This window comes from Agaricus bisporus (genome assembly GCF_000300575.1).
Source record: "Agaricus bisporus var. bisporus H97 unplaced genomic scaffold AGABI2scaffold_2, whole genome shotgun sequence".
Classification (NCBI taxonomy): Eukaryota; Fungi; Basidiomycota; class Agaricomycetes; order Agaricales; family Agaricaceae; genus Agaricus; species Agaricus bisporus.
In genome coordinates this window covers 1895012-1909541 of record NW_006267355.1, presented here as the reverse complement: position 1 = coordinate 1909541, position 14530 = coordinate 1895012, and the positions used below count along the sequence as shown (strand labels likewise).

Here is a 14530-nt window from a genome sequence, read left to right as displayed (position 1 = left end):
TGACTATAAAAGGCTCGCCGCTTGTAAAGGAACGTCCAACCGCCGTCGAATTTTCGGTTACGAGCACACTCAGAGACATGTTCTGTAAATTTGGACTTGTGCCTAGTCAATGGCTATAGATCTTTGTACCGTTTCGCCACTCAACGATTACATTGAAAAACGTTCTTGTATCTGCGCGTAGTGTTCCATCTCAAGCTGACTGACACTAGGCACCAGGTGCCGAAGAGCCGACAAAAAGTCCTCCTGCGACACTTGAACTTGAATCATATCCTGAGGAACCATTTCTGCAAGGTAATATTGTGGAGTGAGAGGATACGGGTGATTGTTTTGAGGATTCTCGTTCAGTTTTTCTAGGAGCCATATGTTTCAAAAAAGTCAGGAAAATGTAATCTTTGACTAACCCAATTGTCCATCTACCCATTGAGCCGTTCTGGACATGGCATTCAACATGGCATCCGAGCACAGAGCGTAAAAGTCGGCTCCGGTGTAATTCAGAGGACAGAGTTGTGCGATGGTACTGAGGTCCAAATCGGGGTGCAATTTGAACTTGCGAGTCAAAGCTTCAATTATCTTCAGTTGCGCATCATGAGTTTGGTTGACACCAAGGTACAGCATCCGGTCGAATCTAGGAAGAATTAATAACAGTAAGGTCATTTGAATGACCACTCCCCTCACCTTCCGGGACGCAAAAGCGCTGGATCTAACAGATCCGGTCGATTAGTTGCACCGATGACAAAAACATCTGCGCTCGAACTTCCACTGGACATTCCGTCAATTTCAGCTAATAGTTGGCTGACAATACGGTCCATCACCCCTCCAGAATCCCCATGATTACCTCGCTTTGGCGCTACAGAGTCCAACTCGTCAAAAAAGATTACACAAGGCTTCGCATCGCGTGCTCTCTGGAAAACGCGGCGGACATTGGCTTCTGACTCTCCAATATACATGTTCAGGAGTTCTGGCCCCTTAACAGAAAAGAAGTTCAATGAACAGGAGGTCGCGACAGCTTTCGCGACAAGGGTTTTTCCCGTTCCTGGAGGCCCGTACAATAAGATACCTAAGGAGTTGATATTAGCAACTGGAACTGTTCTTCAAGAATTTATATCCCCAACCAGATCGTTTCTTGAGCCCATCTCCAAATAGCTCCGGATGTTCCAATGGTAGTTGTATAGTATCAAGTATATCGGCCTTGACATGAGCAAGACCACCAACATCGTCCCAGGTCACAGACGGTATCTTGGGCGCACCAATGTTTTCAGAATAAGCAGCCCGAACCTTCTTGATAGCATAGTCGAAATCTGTCGCAGTAATGAGAGGATGTTTCATCCCACCTTCACCACTAAAGAGGAGTGAGTTACGCGCATCTCAGCTCAGCGAGGCCAATGTATCAACATACGCTCGTTCTAAACTTGAAGACTTTGCCTGGAAAACAAGATCCACAAGGTCCATGGCGACGAGTGCAGCTGTTTGGATAGCAAGCTCCTCCAGAGACACATCAGGAGCCAAGCTTGCATTCGACAACAATGTCTGCAACATTTCTAAGCGCTCATCCTCGTTCGGTGCCTAGACAAAATTCAGAAATGCTGTTACATGACAAAAGAATGAGAACGCACTTCAAACTGAATCTCATTCTTGAAACATGATAGTATACTCGGAGGAACGAAGGATGTATCGGTGGTAGTAGCAACGACTAAGACCGGGAATCCGGTGATCTTCCAGGAAAGAGTAGATTTGTTGATGCAATCCTTAAGGGCGTTGGCTATGGCAGGATCTAATGCACTGTATTGGGCATGTGAAAATCAGCAGAGAGTCACTACCTCAGCTCACCTTTACCAGTGTCCGCTGGTTGGGTAGTCTGTGTCAATGCTTCTAAGCCTCGTAATACGAGGATAGAAGGAGAGCAGCTACTCGCGCGATCGAAGCGAGATTGAAGTGTCCCTTCGGTTGTCGTCGAATTTTCTTCCACGAGGTCGAAGCAATTTACCTAAAGTCACTGGATGAGAGGGAGAGAAGCGTATGAGGTTATATAATCAGATTACCTCCAGTACATGGAGACCGAGCTGTTGAGCGACCCAGCAGACCGTGGTAAATTTGCCAACTCCCCGCACACCCTTCAACAACACACTCAGTTGCAATTGATAATCACCCGAACGGTCACCGAAGCATGCGGAAACCAAAGATAACAACTTTCGAAAAGGAGAGTCGCGGCGGAACAAACGAGAAGAGGGATGACGTTTGAGAGATGAATACGTTGATCTAGTTTGTTGGAGGTCTTCGATAAATTGTAAGTTACTCAAATGTGACAGACATAGTGGTGCCATACCCAGCTCTAGATACGATCCAACATCTGGGACGCGTGCATGCTCGAACCCAGTTTGCATCATCCGCGTGAAAGAGGAGTCCACCCAACAACCTAGTTCACCAAGCGTTGATTCAGCATATAAATCGTCTTCCTTGTATGTTGTAGCAGAAGTAATAACGGAGTGTTCGACATTCGTCACCAAGAAGTAGGCAATCTCATTGACAACTCCGCCCCTAATGTCATGGATACATGAGTTCAGCAGGAGGGACTCAGTTGCTTGTGGATTCAGACACATACCAATCATCCTCCTCCTCGTCGTCTGCTGGAACTCTGAATTCCGGTTGGGAGCTGAGCGAAAGGGCAAGGATGTCATTTGCTTTCACTAATTGCCTGGCTGAACTAAAATAGGATTTGAGCGAGCTGTGGAACGGCCCTTGATACTTCCTGTGAACTGAGAATGGCGTTGAAATTCTAGCTATTGTGATCGACTTGGCTGTCGGTATAGAAGGCTGTCGTTGACCGAACGGGCTTGGTCTTAGAGATACGAGAGAGTGGTCCTGGTCGATACTCCAAGATGCATTTCCGATGATGTTAAAAATAAGAGTGGGTGAGCCACAAACAGTACCGCTGGATCATAAACAAGTCAGGAATGAAAACTGACAGCTAAACATTCATACTAACCGACTTTTAACTAATTGATCATCCGCTACTATGCGAACAAGTCTACACCGATTTTCTGTGTAAGAGCTGGCAACGGCCTATAGGAAGATAGAATAAGAACCATAAAGGCTAAAGAGAAGGCAAGAGTGACCCAGTCTTCATTGAGCAAACCCACGCGACCTAAGTCACACGTACGAACATAGAGCGTACAGTGATCCTCGGTTGGTGAAGCAGGGAAAGCCAACGGGTCTGCCCTGAATAAAGCTTGCGCGGCATGAACCCCGTCAGAAGAATCGCTATTATCACTGAATGTATTGTGTTTCTTCGACTCGAAATGACCCGTTGCGTTCGCTAGAAAGTCCTCGTCGATCTCTATACCTTCCGAATCAATGGATTCGGAGAGTGTGTCGGTGGAAAGTAGCAAGTGAGGATCGCCGGAATGTGTGATGATAATTCTGGTCGAATTGGGATTAAGGCGGCCGCGGGAGGTTGGTTCCAGCATTATAGTACGGTATTGCAACGGACAATGCGTCGAAAGACCATTCTGCAGGTGGTCCAGGGGAATTTGGTGAAGAGACCCAAGATGGATATCCGTATCATTGGCCAGTAATACGCGTTCGATGAGCTCTGGATTGTCGAGGGCGATACGATAGGCGGCATCGGAAAGGGCATCCAGGACAACTTCGGTGAGCAGCTCCGTGCCTGGTAAATGAGCGTTGGGATTTTGGGATAGCAGACTCATGCTCAGGAATACCGGAGGAGGCAAAGGTAGAAATCACAAGCAAGTACTAATAATAATATACAGTCCATTGAAGTAATAAAATAAATCAACATTTCATAGACTTGAGCTCGCCAGTAGCTTTCTCCGCGAGGGAGACGCGTTGCTGCTGGCTTGGCATGCCCTAGTTGGATGGTCAGGCAAAGTAGTTCTTGGGGAAGGTAGTATGCGGCACTGACCTGACCAAGTTCTCGAACGACGGTAGAGGTTTTGTGGAATTCTTCTGCAACCTCTGTGGAGACCACTGGAGATTGTCCTGTATATGTAGAAGGATCAGGATCAGTCGGTGGGAGATGGAGAAGACGCACGGTCGGGTACTTCGTCTTCCTGGTCTGGCATATCGGGTATGGGCTGGTGGTACGCTTTCACGAGTCTGTCCAAGTGGCTGGACAGGCGAGCTTGGATTTCTTCCGGAGCCTCGCGACGCATCCTCGTTGTCCGCTTATGCCATTGCAACCGTGTGTCTGCAAGACTCCATATTCTTCTGTCTAGAGCTTCGTCGAACGCCTCCATATCTGCTCATGTGCTCAGTCGTGGGCGACGCGTGTGTAGTCGTGGCTGACCTTGTCCGGTGTTATTCATTTTTTCGAAATTGTGGCCGTTGACTCTGAGATTGGGCTCGGCCATTGAAAAAGTATCATCCAAGAACTTGGTGAAGAAGACTGGGGTTAAGAAAGACGAGAGAGAGAGGGATGACGGGACAGACGTTGTTGAAGTCGGCGAGGACAGCGGCGCGTTCGGAGGGCTGAACGTCCTCCGAGTCGAGTGTGTCGCGGAACAAGGCGAGGGCGTCAGCGCGGAGATCGTTCTTGATGTGCTCCCAATCTGCGAGGGAACCAACAGAGATGCGGAGAAGCTCCTCGCGTTCCATGGTGGAAGATAAGATTATAAAAGTACAACATAAGATTAACAATGTATCTATGATTTAACCTTGGCCTTTTTCACAACGCGTATCCCCAGCGAATTCTTGCCCTCCGTCTTCTTCTTTTTCGCCGCAGGCAGCAGTGAACTCGAGCTGATCAACGCACGCGTCGACTCTGGCAGCAGACTTTGCAGCGTGGGCTCAGTGTCATCCGCCTTCCGCTTCACCGTCACCACCGTCGTCGCATCTGCTCCAGGCGCCGGTACTGCCACCTGCGAGAACACCTCTCGGACAAGTTTCTCGTCCTCATCCTCCAGCCGCTGGCGTTCTGCCGTCTCCTCATCCTCTACCTCGCCCTCACTTGCTCGCGCCACAAGGTCGACCGCTTGGCCAACTCGCTCGTTCCGGGCATTACGGGCACGTATATCCTGCAGTGCATCGAGGATGTCCATCTCACGCTTCGAGTCCACCGTACGATTCTCTAGTACTTTCATCGGATTGTTCTCTTCTTCTTCCAACTTGGCCAGTCTGTCCTCTTCTTCGACTGCTTTTTCGTCTCTCCACGGCTCAAAGTTTCGTGACGCCCCGTGCTCTGCTGCATAATCAGTGTTCTTGGGATCAGTCTTGAATGTGATTTCTGCGGAACATAGTGTACTGCGACATCATTATCACCCACGACAAGCCTGCAAGCGGAGAAAGAGACTCACCATTTGATGTAGAAACGAAATATTTTGATGCCGTAGTAATCCTCGCCCTCTACTGTTTCCTTGCGTGCATTGAACTTTTTCCCCTTGTAGACGTATTCACCACACGTATTGCACCTCCTACGGATGTTGTTTGTCAGTGAGACGGGTCAGAGTAAGCGGACTATGCTTACATGGAGAAGGGGGCCATGAGGCGAACAACCTGTTGGGAGTTTTTGGGCTGTTTGCGACGGGGAATGAGGTCTGGGTCGAAGTCGGGGGGGAAGTATTTGTTGAGGACTAGAGCGCGGTGTCAGTGATCCATGACCAGGCGGGAGACGACGACGACTTGCCTTTGCGTTCGGACATGGTGGAAGCTGAGGACTGATGATTGATTAGTCAGCGCACACTTGGAAAAGTGATTACATACTCTCTCCGTCCCACCGTCCGCATGACAGAATCTCCTCAGCCTGAAGTGAAGAAGAACAAGTCTCATAGGAAAGATAAACGTACGTCTTCACCGCTTGGAATCTTGTACATGATAGCCAAACATGCCACCTTGCAGCTTGGGACACGGATGATATCGACCAGTAAGCATGTCCGTTGTATTGCATAGTTTTTTTTTTACAGAAACATGTTTCTTTTTCAGTGTAAAAACCAGCTCTGGCCAGAGATCACTCAGCTTACCCATAGTCATAGTGGAAAATTGACCCCTTCAAACAAGATGACAACAAGGGCGGCGCTTTCACGGAGGAATCTTCGTTTGCTACCTTATTTCCAAAATACAGAGAAAAATATCTACGGGAAGTATGGAGTGCAGTCACGAGAGCGCTCGAAACACATGTACGTATCATTATTCCTATCTTCTACTACCCATACAATGAAATGAAGGGCATAGCATGCACCCTTGACCTCCTCAATGGATCCATGTCGGTCCGCACGACGCGTAAAACCTTTGATCCATATATCATTCTTAAAGCCCGCGATATGGTCAAACTTCTTGCTCGCGGTGTGGCCGTTAATCAGGCCGTTAAAATCCTTGAGGACGACATGGCGTGTGATATTATAAAAATTGGAAATCTGGTACGAAATAAAGAAAGGTTTGTGAAGCGGCGGCAAAGGATCATTGGACCAGACGGCAGTACACTGAAGGTTCGCCTGGCCCCTAGAATTTCAATACCCCCAGTCGAAGCTGATCTCCGTTCATAGGCAATTGAGCTTCTAACTCAGTGCTATGTGCTGGTGCAAGGAAGCACTGTTAGTGCCATGGGACCCTACAAATCTCTGAAAGAAGTCAGGCGGATCGTCCTCGATTGCATGAAGAACATCCATCCTATATATCGAATAAAAGTACGCTACACGCCTATCAGGACCTGATATCGTAATGTACCAACTTGACGCAGGAACTTATGATCCGCAAAGAACTTGCCAAAGACCCAAAACTAGCAAGCGAGCCTTGGGACCGTTTTCTCCCTAAATTCCGGAAACAACACCTCAAGACGTCGGAAAAGACAGCGAAGAAGAATGAGAGGTTGGAGGCTAGGGCGGAGGCACGGACGGCAGCAGGTCTAGCAGCAGACACCGAGCAGGCGAAGAAAGGACTCCAAAAAGAAAAACAGAAGAAATTGTACACCCCGTTCCCTCCTATGCAACAGCCTCGCAAGGTCAGTTCTGGTTTGGCTCCTTGGCATGAAATCGCCCCCCGTGGCATTGTCGTCATATCTCACCCAACTCTTTCAAAATTTCGACGTCTTATTTATATCCTTTACAGATCGACCTCCAACTTGAATCTGGAGAGTATTTCCTCAAGGCACGGGAAAAAGAAGCACGCGAAGTAGGACGGCGCAAACAGGAGGTCGGTGTCGTCTCTCATTGATTTTCATAAACTTAGGCTTATTCGATGTATTTTTTCTGTAGCAACTTGAAATGACAAATAAGCGAAAGAAAGAGCGTGCCAAGGCGTTCGTTGCGCCTATAGAAACCGCACTCCTGACAGTGGAAGAGCGATTAAAAAGGAAGCGTTCAGCTGCAGAGACTGTTCTCGATGTGGACGATTTGGAGGAAGAAGGTAAAGCATCAGAGATGAGAAGGAAGAAGAGAAAAGAGCGACTGCTGGAGTAAGGATAATGTCTCCATTGTACAACACTAGCTGTGCTTCACATGCCATAACCATTGTCCGATGACTGTGACCCAAGCAAGCCTCGAATCACACATACTGTAAGAGGACAATCAGGCTAGTCAATGAAGTATTCACCATCACTGAAACTGCCAGTATGACTGGATTGCCAGTTTTTCATAAATTGTTTCAAAGGTATGAGTTGGGGTCTGGGAATTCAGGACTGGGCACAATCAGAGGTATTCTCTAATCTATAGAACTTGTTTAAGGCAATGATTCCTGTGCAGTAATGGCTGGACCCTCATTCTTGAATACTACCATCCTTATGGTGTTAACACCATCAGGAAAAGGTAAAGTGACTTAAATTCGAGTTATGCAAACTTACAAAAATCATAAGTCAGTACAAGTCATTTTTGTATAAGGCATGCCACAGTGTCACCATTTGAGGTAGCATCAGGAAAAGGTAAAGTGACTTAAATTTGACTTATGCAAACTTATAAAAATCATAAGTCAGTATAAGTCATTTTTGCATAAGGCATGTCACCGTCTGAGGTTCTGACTTATGCAATACTTAAGTAAATCATAAGTACATAAGTCACAATATGGTCATAAGATTCAAGATTATCATAAGTCATGAGGATTTATCTTAAGTTGTATAAGTAAGTACTTAAGACAGTAAGACGATGTAAGAGAGTATAAGCTCAATCATAAGGAACATCATAATGCATAAGGAACAAAGAATTATATTCATATAGTAAATACAATACATCATGTATAATACAGACTTCCTAAAGAGGAAATAGACCCTGAAAAAAGCGGACAAGAGGGATATGACAGCAGCCAGGGGGGGTAGAAATGGAAAATGGGGGGGAAATGATGAGAAATGTGATTCTAAAAGTAACAAATGAGTATGAGAAGATGAAGAGTCAAAAAGCACTCACCACACAACCTCTATATTTAAATAAGATACATGTACTTATGTAAACATTATGCAAACATTACTGTATATTGTATTTCCATAATACATGTGTACTATGTAAAACATGCAAAAAATATATTCAATAATGTTGATTTTATACATTTTGTTTACATAAAGTTTAGATATGTTTTATGTAATGCACATGTATTATGTAAATTCTATTTACAGTAATGTTTGCATAATGTTTTGATAATACATATATATTATTCAAATATTGAGGTTGTGCCAAAGACTAGAGATCCCCACAAAACTCATCCACATATCATCCTCACATCTCCTCTTGAAACCCTCCCAAAATAGCCCTAAAAAAGCGGTCTAAAAAGGCAAAAAAAGTGTCCTAATTAAGCTGAGAATCAGCTGGGGGAGAGCTAGGAAGGTGATAAGGATGTTACTTACTAAGTTACAGGCCTGGAGGGCAAGAAAGGGGGAGGGAGAGGATGGGGAGGGGAGGAATGATGGTGGTGATGAGGAAGGATCAACATCGTGCTCGAAACAGAAGTTCAACATGTCACATGACATCACATGACTGCTGGACTTGGGATTTTCGAGTCAAAGTTCCTCAAATCATAGGTATGAGATATTTTTGGGTCATTTCTGCATGGATTTTAATGATCTAGAAGTGTAATCCTATAGTTCCGAGGTCGGGGGAGTTCAAATATCTAATTATATTCTTTGTTGGATGAAAACCTATTGAGATATGGCACATTTAGCATATGATAAACACAAATCTGCGCTATAGCTCCTCAAATATGGATTGGATAATAAATCTAAAACCAGATCCAAATTTCTGGACCTTGAATACATATATTTGCACTCTTAAAACATGAAAATCAGCACAGGAACCAGTATAAAACATGACATTCTTGTCATGTTTTTCTGTATCTCCATAACCGGTATGTTTTCTGACAAAAGCATACATATGAACTTGTGTTCTTTTAATATTCTAAGATTTGTCATGATTTTTCCAGAATTCTTCGGTTAGTAGAGCAGGCGCTACAATGAGTCTATCTGCAGTTGACAATGACCCCACCCCACCCCATGATGGAATCTTGATATCTCCATGACGGGTATGTTTTCTGATAAAAACATACATATAAACTCTTGTTCTTTTAATATTCTAAGATTTGTCCATCCGGAATTTTATGAGCAGTAGAACTTGACATACAGCATAATGTTCTTATAATGCTATGATTCTTGCCTTGTTATCTGACTTATGAGCCTATGTTTCACTTATGAGATACTGTTTGACTTGTCAGTAGCCTTATGAATTCATAATAAACTTATGAAATTTTGTCTGACTTGTGATTTAACCTTTGGTCTGACTTATGAAATGTCCTGTGCTTATGCTCTCTTTGTATCCAACTTATGAACTAATGTGTGACTTATGTGTAAACTTCTTGTCTGGCTTATGAAAAATTATGAACTTATGCTATTTTGGAGACTTATGTGCCTTAAGTTGGTCCTTATAAGGCAAGCATAAGACAACTTTTTCATAAGTTTGCATAAGTTGTGTGACTTTTTGCTGATGTTCTGGGGATGTTTCTACTGGTTCTGGCTCTCCTGGCTTTGATATTCCACTGAGAGCGTCCGCTCTTGGTGCTTATTCCTCTCCCTCATCCTCTTCCTCACCATCCTCGCCACTACAGCTTGATGCTGACTTTTTCTGGTTGGCTGATACTGGTGCTACAACCCACATGACTCCTCACCGCCATTGGTTCAAATCCTACTCCCCTCATCGTATCCCTATCCGCCTTGCTGACAACTCTATTGTCTATTCAGCTGGTGTAGGGTCTGTTGTCTTCCAACCAGTGGTGAATGGAAAAGAGACTAGAGCGGTCGAGTTTACGAGAGTACTTCATGTTCCTGACCTCAGGAGTAATCTCTTATCATGCCTCTACCTTGCCCGACACAAGGGCTTCAATATCACCATCTCGGCTCAATCTATTGACTTCCAATGCAAAGGGATTTCGCTTTTCACGGCCACTATCCATTCCAACAACTCTGCTGAGCTCAATGGCTCACCTGTGACTTCTGAGACTGCCTTCTCTGTCTCTACCCTCCCGGTTGACCTCTCGCTATGGCATCGTCGCTTTATTCATCACAACTACACTGATGTGAAGTCTATAATCAGTAAGGACCTTGTTTCCGGGCTCAAACTCGAGTCTAACTCGTCCCCTGACTCGATCTGTGAGCCATGTCTAGCTGGAAAGATGCATTCCCTTCCTTTTCCCTCCTCCTTGAATCACAATCGCTCTCCTCTCGAGCTAGTGCATTCAGATCTTCACGGACCGCTCCCGGTCGCTTCACACTCTGGCTACAAGTACTGGATCACCTTTATTGACGACGCGACACGTTTCCAGGCAGTCTATCTGCTTAAAGCAAAGTCGGAGGCATTTGAAGCCTTTTTTTTTTTTTGTAATCAACAGAGTATATTTCAATACTACTTCATACATCGGGTGTCACGACACGTTCCCACGGCTTTCTACTACTTGCCAGTTTACAGAGGCCTCAAACAACAGTATTCTAACTACAAAACCGTAGCATCAGGAAAACGTAAATCCAACTTTTGTTCAACTTAAATAACTTAAACATGAAAAAAAGTTCACAATAAGGAAAAATTTACTCACAGGTTTTAAAACAGACTTTTTTTCTCCTTTTAAAACTTATTCTGACTTTGAGGCCAAGGTGTAGATGTTCAATCAAGTAATTTCATTGTTGGTAAGAAAGGATAAGTCATACTCAAGTCACAAAAGCATGCAATTAAGGCAGCTAAGGAAAAATAAGACAAGCCAAAGTCATAAAGTCAATTATAAGAGGCTTAAGAGTGAATAAGTCATAGAGAAAGTCATTATATTAGCATAACAAATACAATACATTGTATATAATCTACACAAAAGGATGAGATTGGATGATGAGGGAGTGATGATGAGAAAAGAAATATCCTACAAGTCACAAATGAGTATGAGAACATACAGAGATAGAGAGCACTCACTAGTGACCAAAGAATCCCCAAAATCCTTCCAAATATCCCCTCAAATATCCCCCCAAGTATCTCCTCAAACATCCCCCCAAGTATCCCCTCAAATAAGCCTCCAAATCCCCCCAAAAAAGCGTCCAAAATAGGCAAAAAAGCGTCCTAAACCAGCTTAGAATCAGCTGGGGGAGAGGTAGGAAGGTGAAGAAGATGTTACTTACCATATTACAGGCCTGGAGGGCAAGAAAGGGGAAGGGGGAGGATGGGGAGGGGAAGAATGATGGTGGTGATGAAGAAGAATCAACGTTGTGCTCGAAACAGAAGTTCAACATGTCACATGACATCATGTGACTGCTGGACTTGGGATTTTCGAGTCAAAGTTCCTCAAATCATAGGTAGGAGATATTTTCGGGTCATTTCTGCATGGATTCTGATGATCTAAAAGTGTATTCCTATGGTTTCGAGGTCAGGGAGTTTGAATATCTAATTAGATTCTTTGTTGGATGAAAGCCTATCGAGATATGGCACATTTAACATATAATAAACACAAGATTGCGCTGTAGCTCCTCAGATACTGATCGGATAATAAATCTAAAACCAGATTCGGATTCCTGGGCCTTGAGAACATATACTTACACCCTTAAACCATTAAGATCGGCGCAGGAGCCAGTATAAAACATGACATTCTTGTCATGTTTTTCTGTATCTCCATAACTGGTATGTTTTCCGACAAAAGCATACATATAAACTTATGTTCTTTTAATATTTTATGATTTGTCGTGATTTTTCCAGAATTTTCTGGCTAGTAGAGCAGGCTCTACGATGAGTCTATCTGCAGTTGACAATGACCCCACCCCCCCCCCCCCCATGATGGAATCTTGATATCTCCATAACGGGTATGTTTCTGACAAAAGCTTACATATAAACTTATGTTTTTTTAATATTCTAAGATTTGTCGTGATTTTTCCGGAATTTTATGAGGAGTAGAACAGAACTTACAATGACTTGATGAAAAGGACATAATATTTCCCAAGACTTTTTTGCTTTATGTGTTATTATTGCGACTTATCACCTTTTCTTTAACTTACCTGTCAACTCTGCCTTCAAGTGCTCCCAAAATAAGTTCAACTAAGGTATGACATGAATAAGACTAAAAAAGTCCATATAAGATTTGGACATTTTGCTGATGCTGGGGCACCTTTACCGCTCTTGGGCGGGTTCGACGGGGCGTTACTCCCGCTAGCGTCTCTGCCCTTCGCTTGCCGGCTGGAACCGGACTCAGGCATACGGGGCGTGACTCCCGCTAGCGTCTCGTTAGTCGCTGTCAGCTTGGTAACCACCGACAGCTTAATGGGCATATATGAGGTGACTGGCTTACCTTGTTTGCCAGTCTTTGTGGGTTGGACCAGCGGTTTGGGAACCGCACTGATCTTGATGGGAGATGCGATCACCGGCGAGGTGGTGGCCGGATGTTGCGGAGTAGGGGGAAGAGGAGAGGCCTTTTTCTTGCCTTTGGCGGCGGCCGGGATTCTTGGTGGGGACGCATCGACTTCCATAGGAGTTGGTGCGCTTGCTGGGGTAGGAATGGGGGTCGGCATGAACTTAACGTTCTTCACCGGTGGGGGAGGGGGAATGTCGACTGGTGTCTGGTATGTTGCCGCTTCTCTGATGGCTGACGCAATGGACATATGTCCAACATTGACGTCTGCCCACTCCGAGTTAATAATCCTGCTTACAAATAAAGCAAGTTCTCTGGCGATGGCGTCCGGATTGGTCGCTATCCTCGGTGTAATACGGGCCATACTATTGAGGATCCCGTTCAAATTCTCTCTGAAGCCCATGACTTGGTCTTCAGTAAACGTCCACGGCTCGGACGGTAAATCTGGGGAAGAGCTCCGAATCTCTTCATCTACAATCTCGCCAACTATCTCCTTTGACTTGTTGACGTTCTCCTCGAACTGGTTTGATGACATGCTGACACCTGTCATGATGTGGCTGTCCGTATCGTTAGCCGCTCGGACTTTGAGCACGTAGGCTTCGGCTTCGGTAATTTTCATTACCCGGGGTGTGGTGGGAGTCTTGTCCAGATCGGGCAAGACCTCATGTGTGCGGGGAGGTGTACGCGCGTCCTTCAACGCGGGGTGGTCTAGGAGTGCTGGGGAGGGAGTAGGGAACCCGTACGTCGACTGGGACGCATCGAGGGGAGATGGGATGGGCGGAGTTGTCATGAGTTCCGCTGGGGGAGTTGAGAACTGATTCCAAATGTTAGAATCAGTCTGGCTGGGTACGGCGGCGGTCTTTGCGTCGTTTTCTTCATCACTATCCTCTACAACATCCTCATCATCATCTGAGTCCTCTGTATACCTTCTCAAAGCTAATCTCTCTTCCCTGAGTTCCTCTAGCTCCTTTTCACTCTCCTGCGATGTGAGAACGATCTCTAATTCTGCTCGTTCCATGAGTGTCTTCTCTTTTGCAGCAAGCTCTTTGAACCCTGCTTCGAGGAAATTTCTTCTCTTCAGTTTGGGCGACCCAAGAGACTTGATAGAAGTCTTAGCAGCACTGAATGCTACTGAGATTCTGGAGCGAGTGCTACACTTGGAAGTAGAACTACGAACTGAGCCTGACGGCGACGACAGGCGGGATGGGCGGGTGGGGTACGGGCAATCGTGGTGATCATCCATACTTGAGAAAACTGGAGGGGTCGCGAGTTATCAAGCGTTATCGCTTAGAAACAATATCTATTCCAACTAAAGTGCACGTCCACACCAATGTCCCAAAGGGGAAGGTGGTGGTAAGAGACAAAGAAGGAATGTGCGTCGCATACATTCTACGTTCAACATGTTTGCCTTGGCGTCTCTTACAAGGCACCGAGGGAGCGCGGAATGAAACAGGGGGAGCGCTAGTGGCACAACCTCAATATTTCAATACTTCCTAAAGAAATATTGAAATATTATTGAAACAGTACCGTATTTTTTATTTCCATAATACCTGGGAAGTATTGAAATATTATTTAAAAAGTATGATATATTTATTTGTATTTTTTCCATATATGGAAATAAAAAATACGGTACTGTTTCAATAATATTTTAATATTTCTTTAGGAAGTATTGAAATATTGAGGTTGTGTGGGAGGAGGCGCGCGCTTGGAACTTGTTATGGGAAGGGGTTTGATGCAG

At 45.0% G+C, this 14530-nt stretch overlaps 4 protein-coding genes across 4 annotated transcripts; 1 reads left to right on the top strand and 3 right to left on the bottom strand.

Annotated features, from left to right (window-relative positions):
• Positions 1-23: 23 nt before the first annotated feature.
• On the bottom strand, positions 24-3653 carry AGABI2DRAFT_216898 (hypothetical protein). The gene is made up of 12 exons (XM_006458331.1): positions 3114-3653; positions 2984-3060; positions 2600-2929; positions 2324-2535; positions 2040-2272; positions 1828-1984; positions 1614-1771; positions 1397-1563; positions 1113-1339; positions 676-1057; positions 402-625; positions 24-350 (listed from the first exon to the last, which is right to left on the bottom strand). The coding sequence occupies exons 1-12, from the start codon at positions 3462-3464 to the stop codon at positions 148-150; spliced, it is 2721 nt and encodes a 906-aa protein (XP_006458394.1). The 5' UTR covers positions 3465-3653; the 3' UTR covers positions 24-147.
• Positions 3654-4561: 908 nt separating this feature from the next.
• Positions 4562-5663, bottom strand: AGABI2DRAFT_190679 (hypothetical protein). Its single transcript, XM_006458330.1, has 4 exons — positions 5639-5663; positions 5480-5585; positions 5310-5426; positions 4562-5256 (listed from the first exon to the last, which is right to left on the bottom strand). The coding sequence occupies exons 1-4, from the start codon at positions 5652-5654 to the stop codon at positions 4659-4661; spliced, it is 837 nt and encodes a 278-aa protein (XP_006458393.1). The 5' UTR covers positions 5655-5663; the 3' UTR covers positions 4562-4658.
• Positions 5664-5725: 62 nt separating this feature from the next.
• On the top strand, positions 5726-7477 carry AGABI2DRAFT_190677 (hypothetical protein). Its single transcript, XM_006458329.1, has 8 exons — positions 5726-5794; positions 5851-5875; positions 5984-6128; positions 6177-6437; positions 6495-6635; positions 6689-6949; positions 7057-7140; positions 7203-7477. Exons 1-8 carry the CDS (start codon positions 5737-5739, stop codon positions 7404-7406), a joined length of 1179 nt encoding a protein of 392 aa, XP_006458392.1. The 5' UTR covers positions 5726-5736; the 3' UTR covers positions 7407-7477.
• Positions 7478-12478: 5001 nt separating this feature from the next.
• On the bottom strand, positions 12479-14035 carry AGABI2DRAFT_115420 (hypothetical protein; the record flags this gene model as incomplete). Its single annotated transcript, XM_006458328.1, has 1 exon — positions 12479-14035. One exon carries the CDS (start codon positions 14033-14035, stop codon positions 12479-12481), a length of 1557 nt encoding a protein of 518 aa, XP_006458391.1.
• Between the last annotated feature and the right edge of the window lie 495 nt (positions 14036-14530).

Excerpts from the sequence above, each read along its gene's own strand:
- AGABI2DRAFT_216898 (XM_006458331.1), bottom strand. The coding sequence starts at position 3,464 with ATGCTGGAACCAACCTCCCGCGGCCGCCTTAATCCCAATTCGACCAGA. Across the intron at positions 1,340-1,396 it reads TCTTCAAGTTTAGAACGAGC|TGGTGAAGGTGGGATGAAAC; the intron begins GTATGTTGATAC and ends ACTCCTCTTTAG. Across the intron at positions 351-401 it reads ATGGGTAGATGGACAATTGG|AAAAACTGAACGAGAATCCT; the intron begins GTTAGTCAAAGA and ends TATGGCTCCTAG.
- AGABI2DRAFT_190679 (XM_006458330.1), bottom strand. Across the intron at positions 5,427-5,479 it reads CTCATGGCCCCCTTCTCCAT|GAGGTGCAATACGTGTGGTG; the intron begins GTAAGCATAGTC and ends CAACATCCGTAG. Across the intron at positions 5,257-5,309 it reads TTTCGTTTCTACATCAAATG|TACACTATGTTCCGCAGAAA; the intron begins GTGAGTCTCTTT and ends ATGATGTCGCAG.
- AGABI2DRAFT_190677 (XM_006458329.1), top strand. The coding sequence starts at position 5,737 with ATGACAGAATCTCCTCAGCCTGAAGTGAAGAAGAACAAGTCTCATAGG. Across the intron at positions 6,129-6,176 it reads CGAGAGCGCTCGAAACACAT|GGCATAGCATGCACCCTTGA; the intron begins GTACGTATCATT and ends AATGAAATGAAG. Across the intron at positions 7,141-7,202 it reads TAGGACGGCGCAAACAGGAG|CAACTTGAAATGACAAATAA; the intron begins GTCGGTGTCGTC and ends TTTTTTCTGTAG.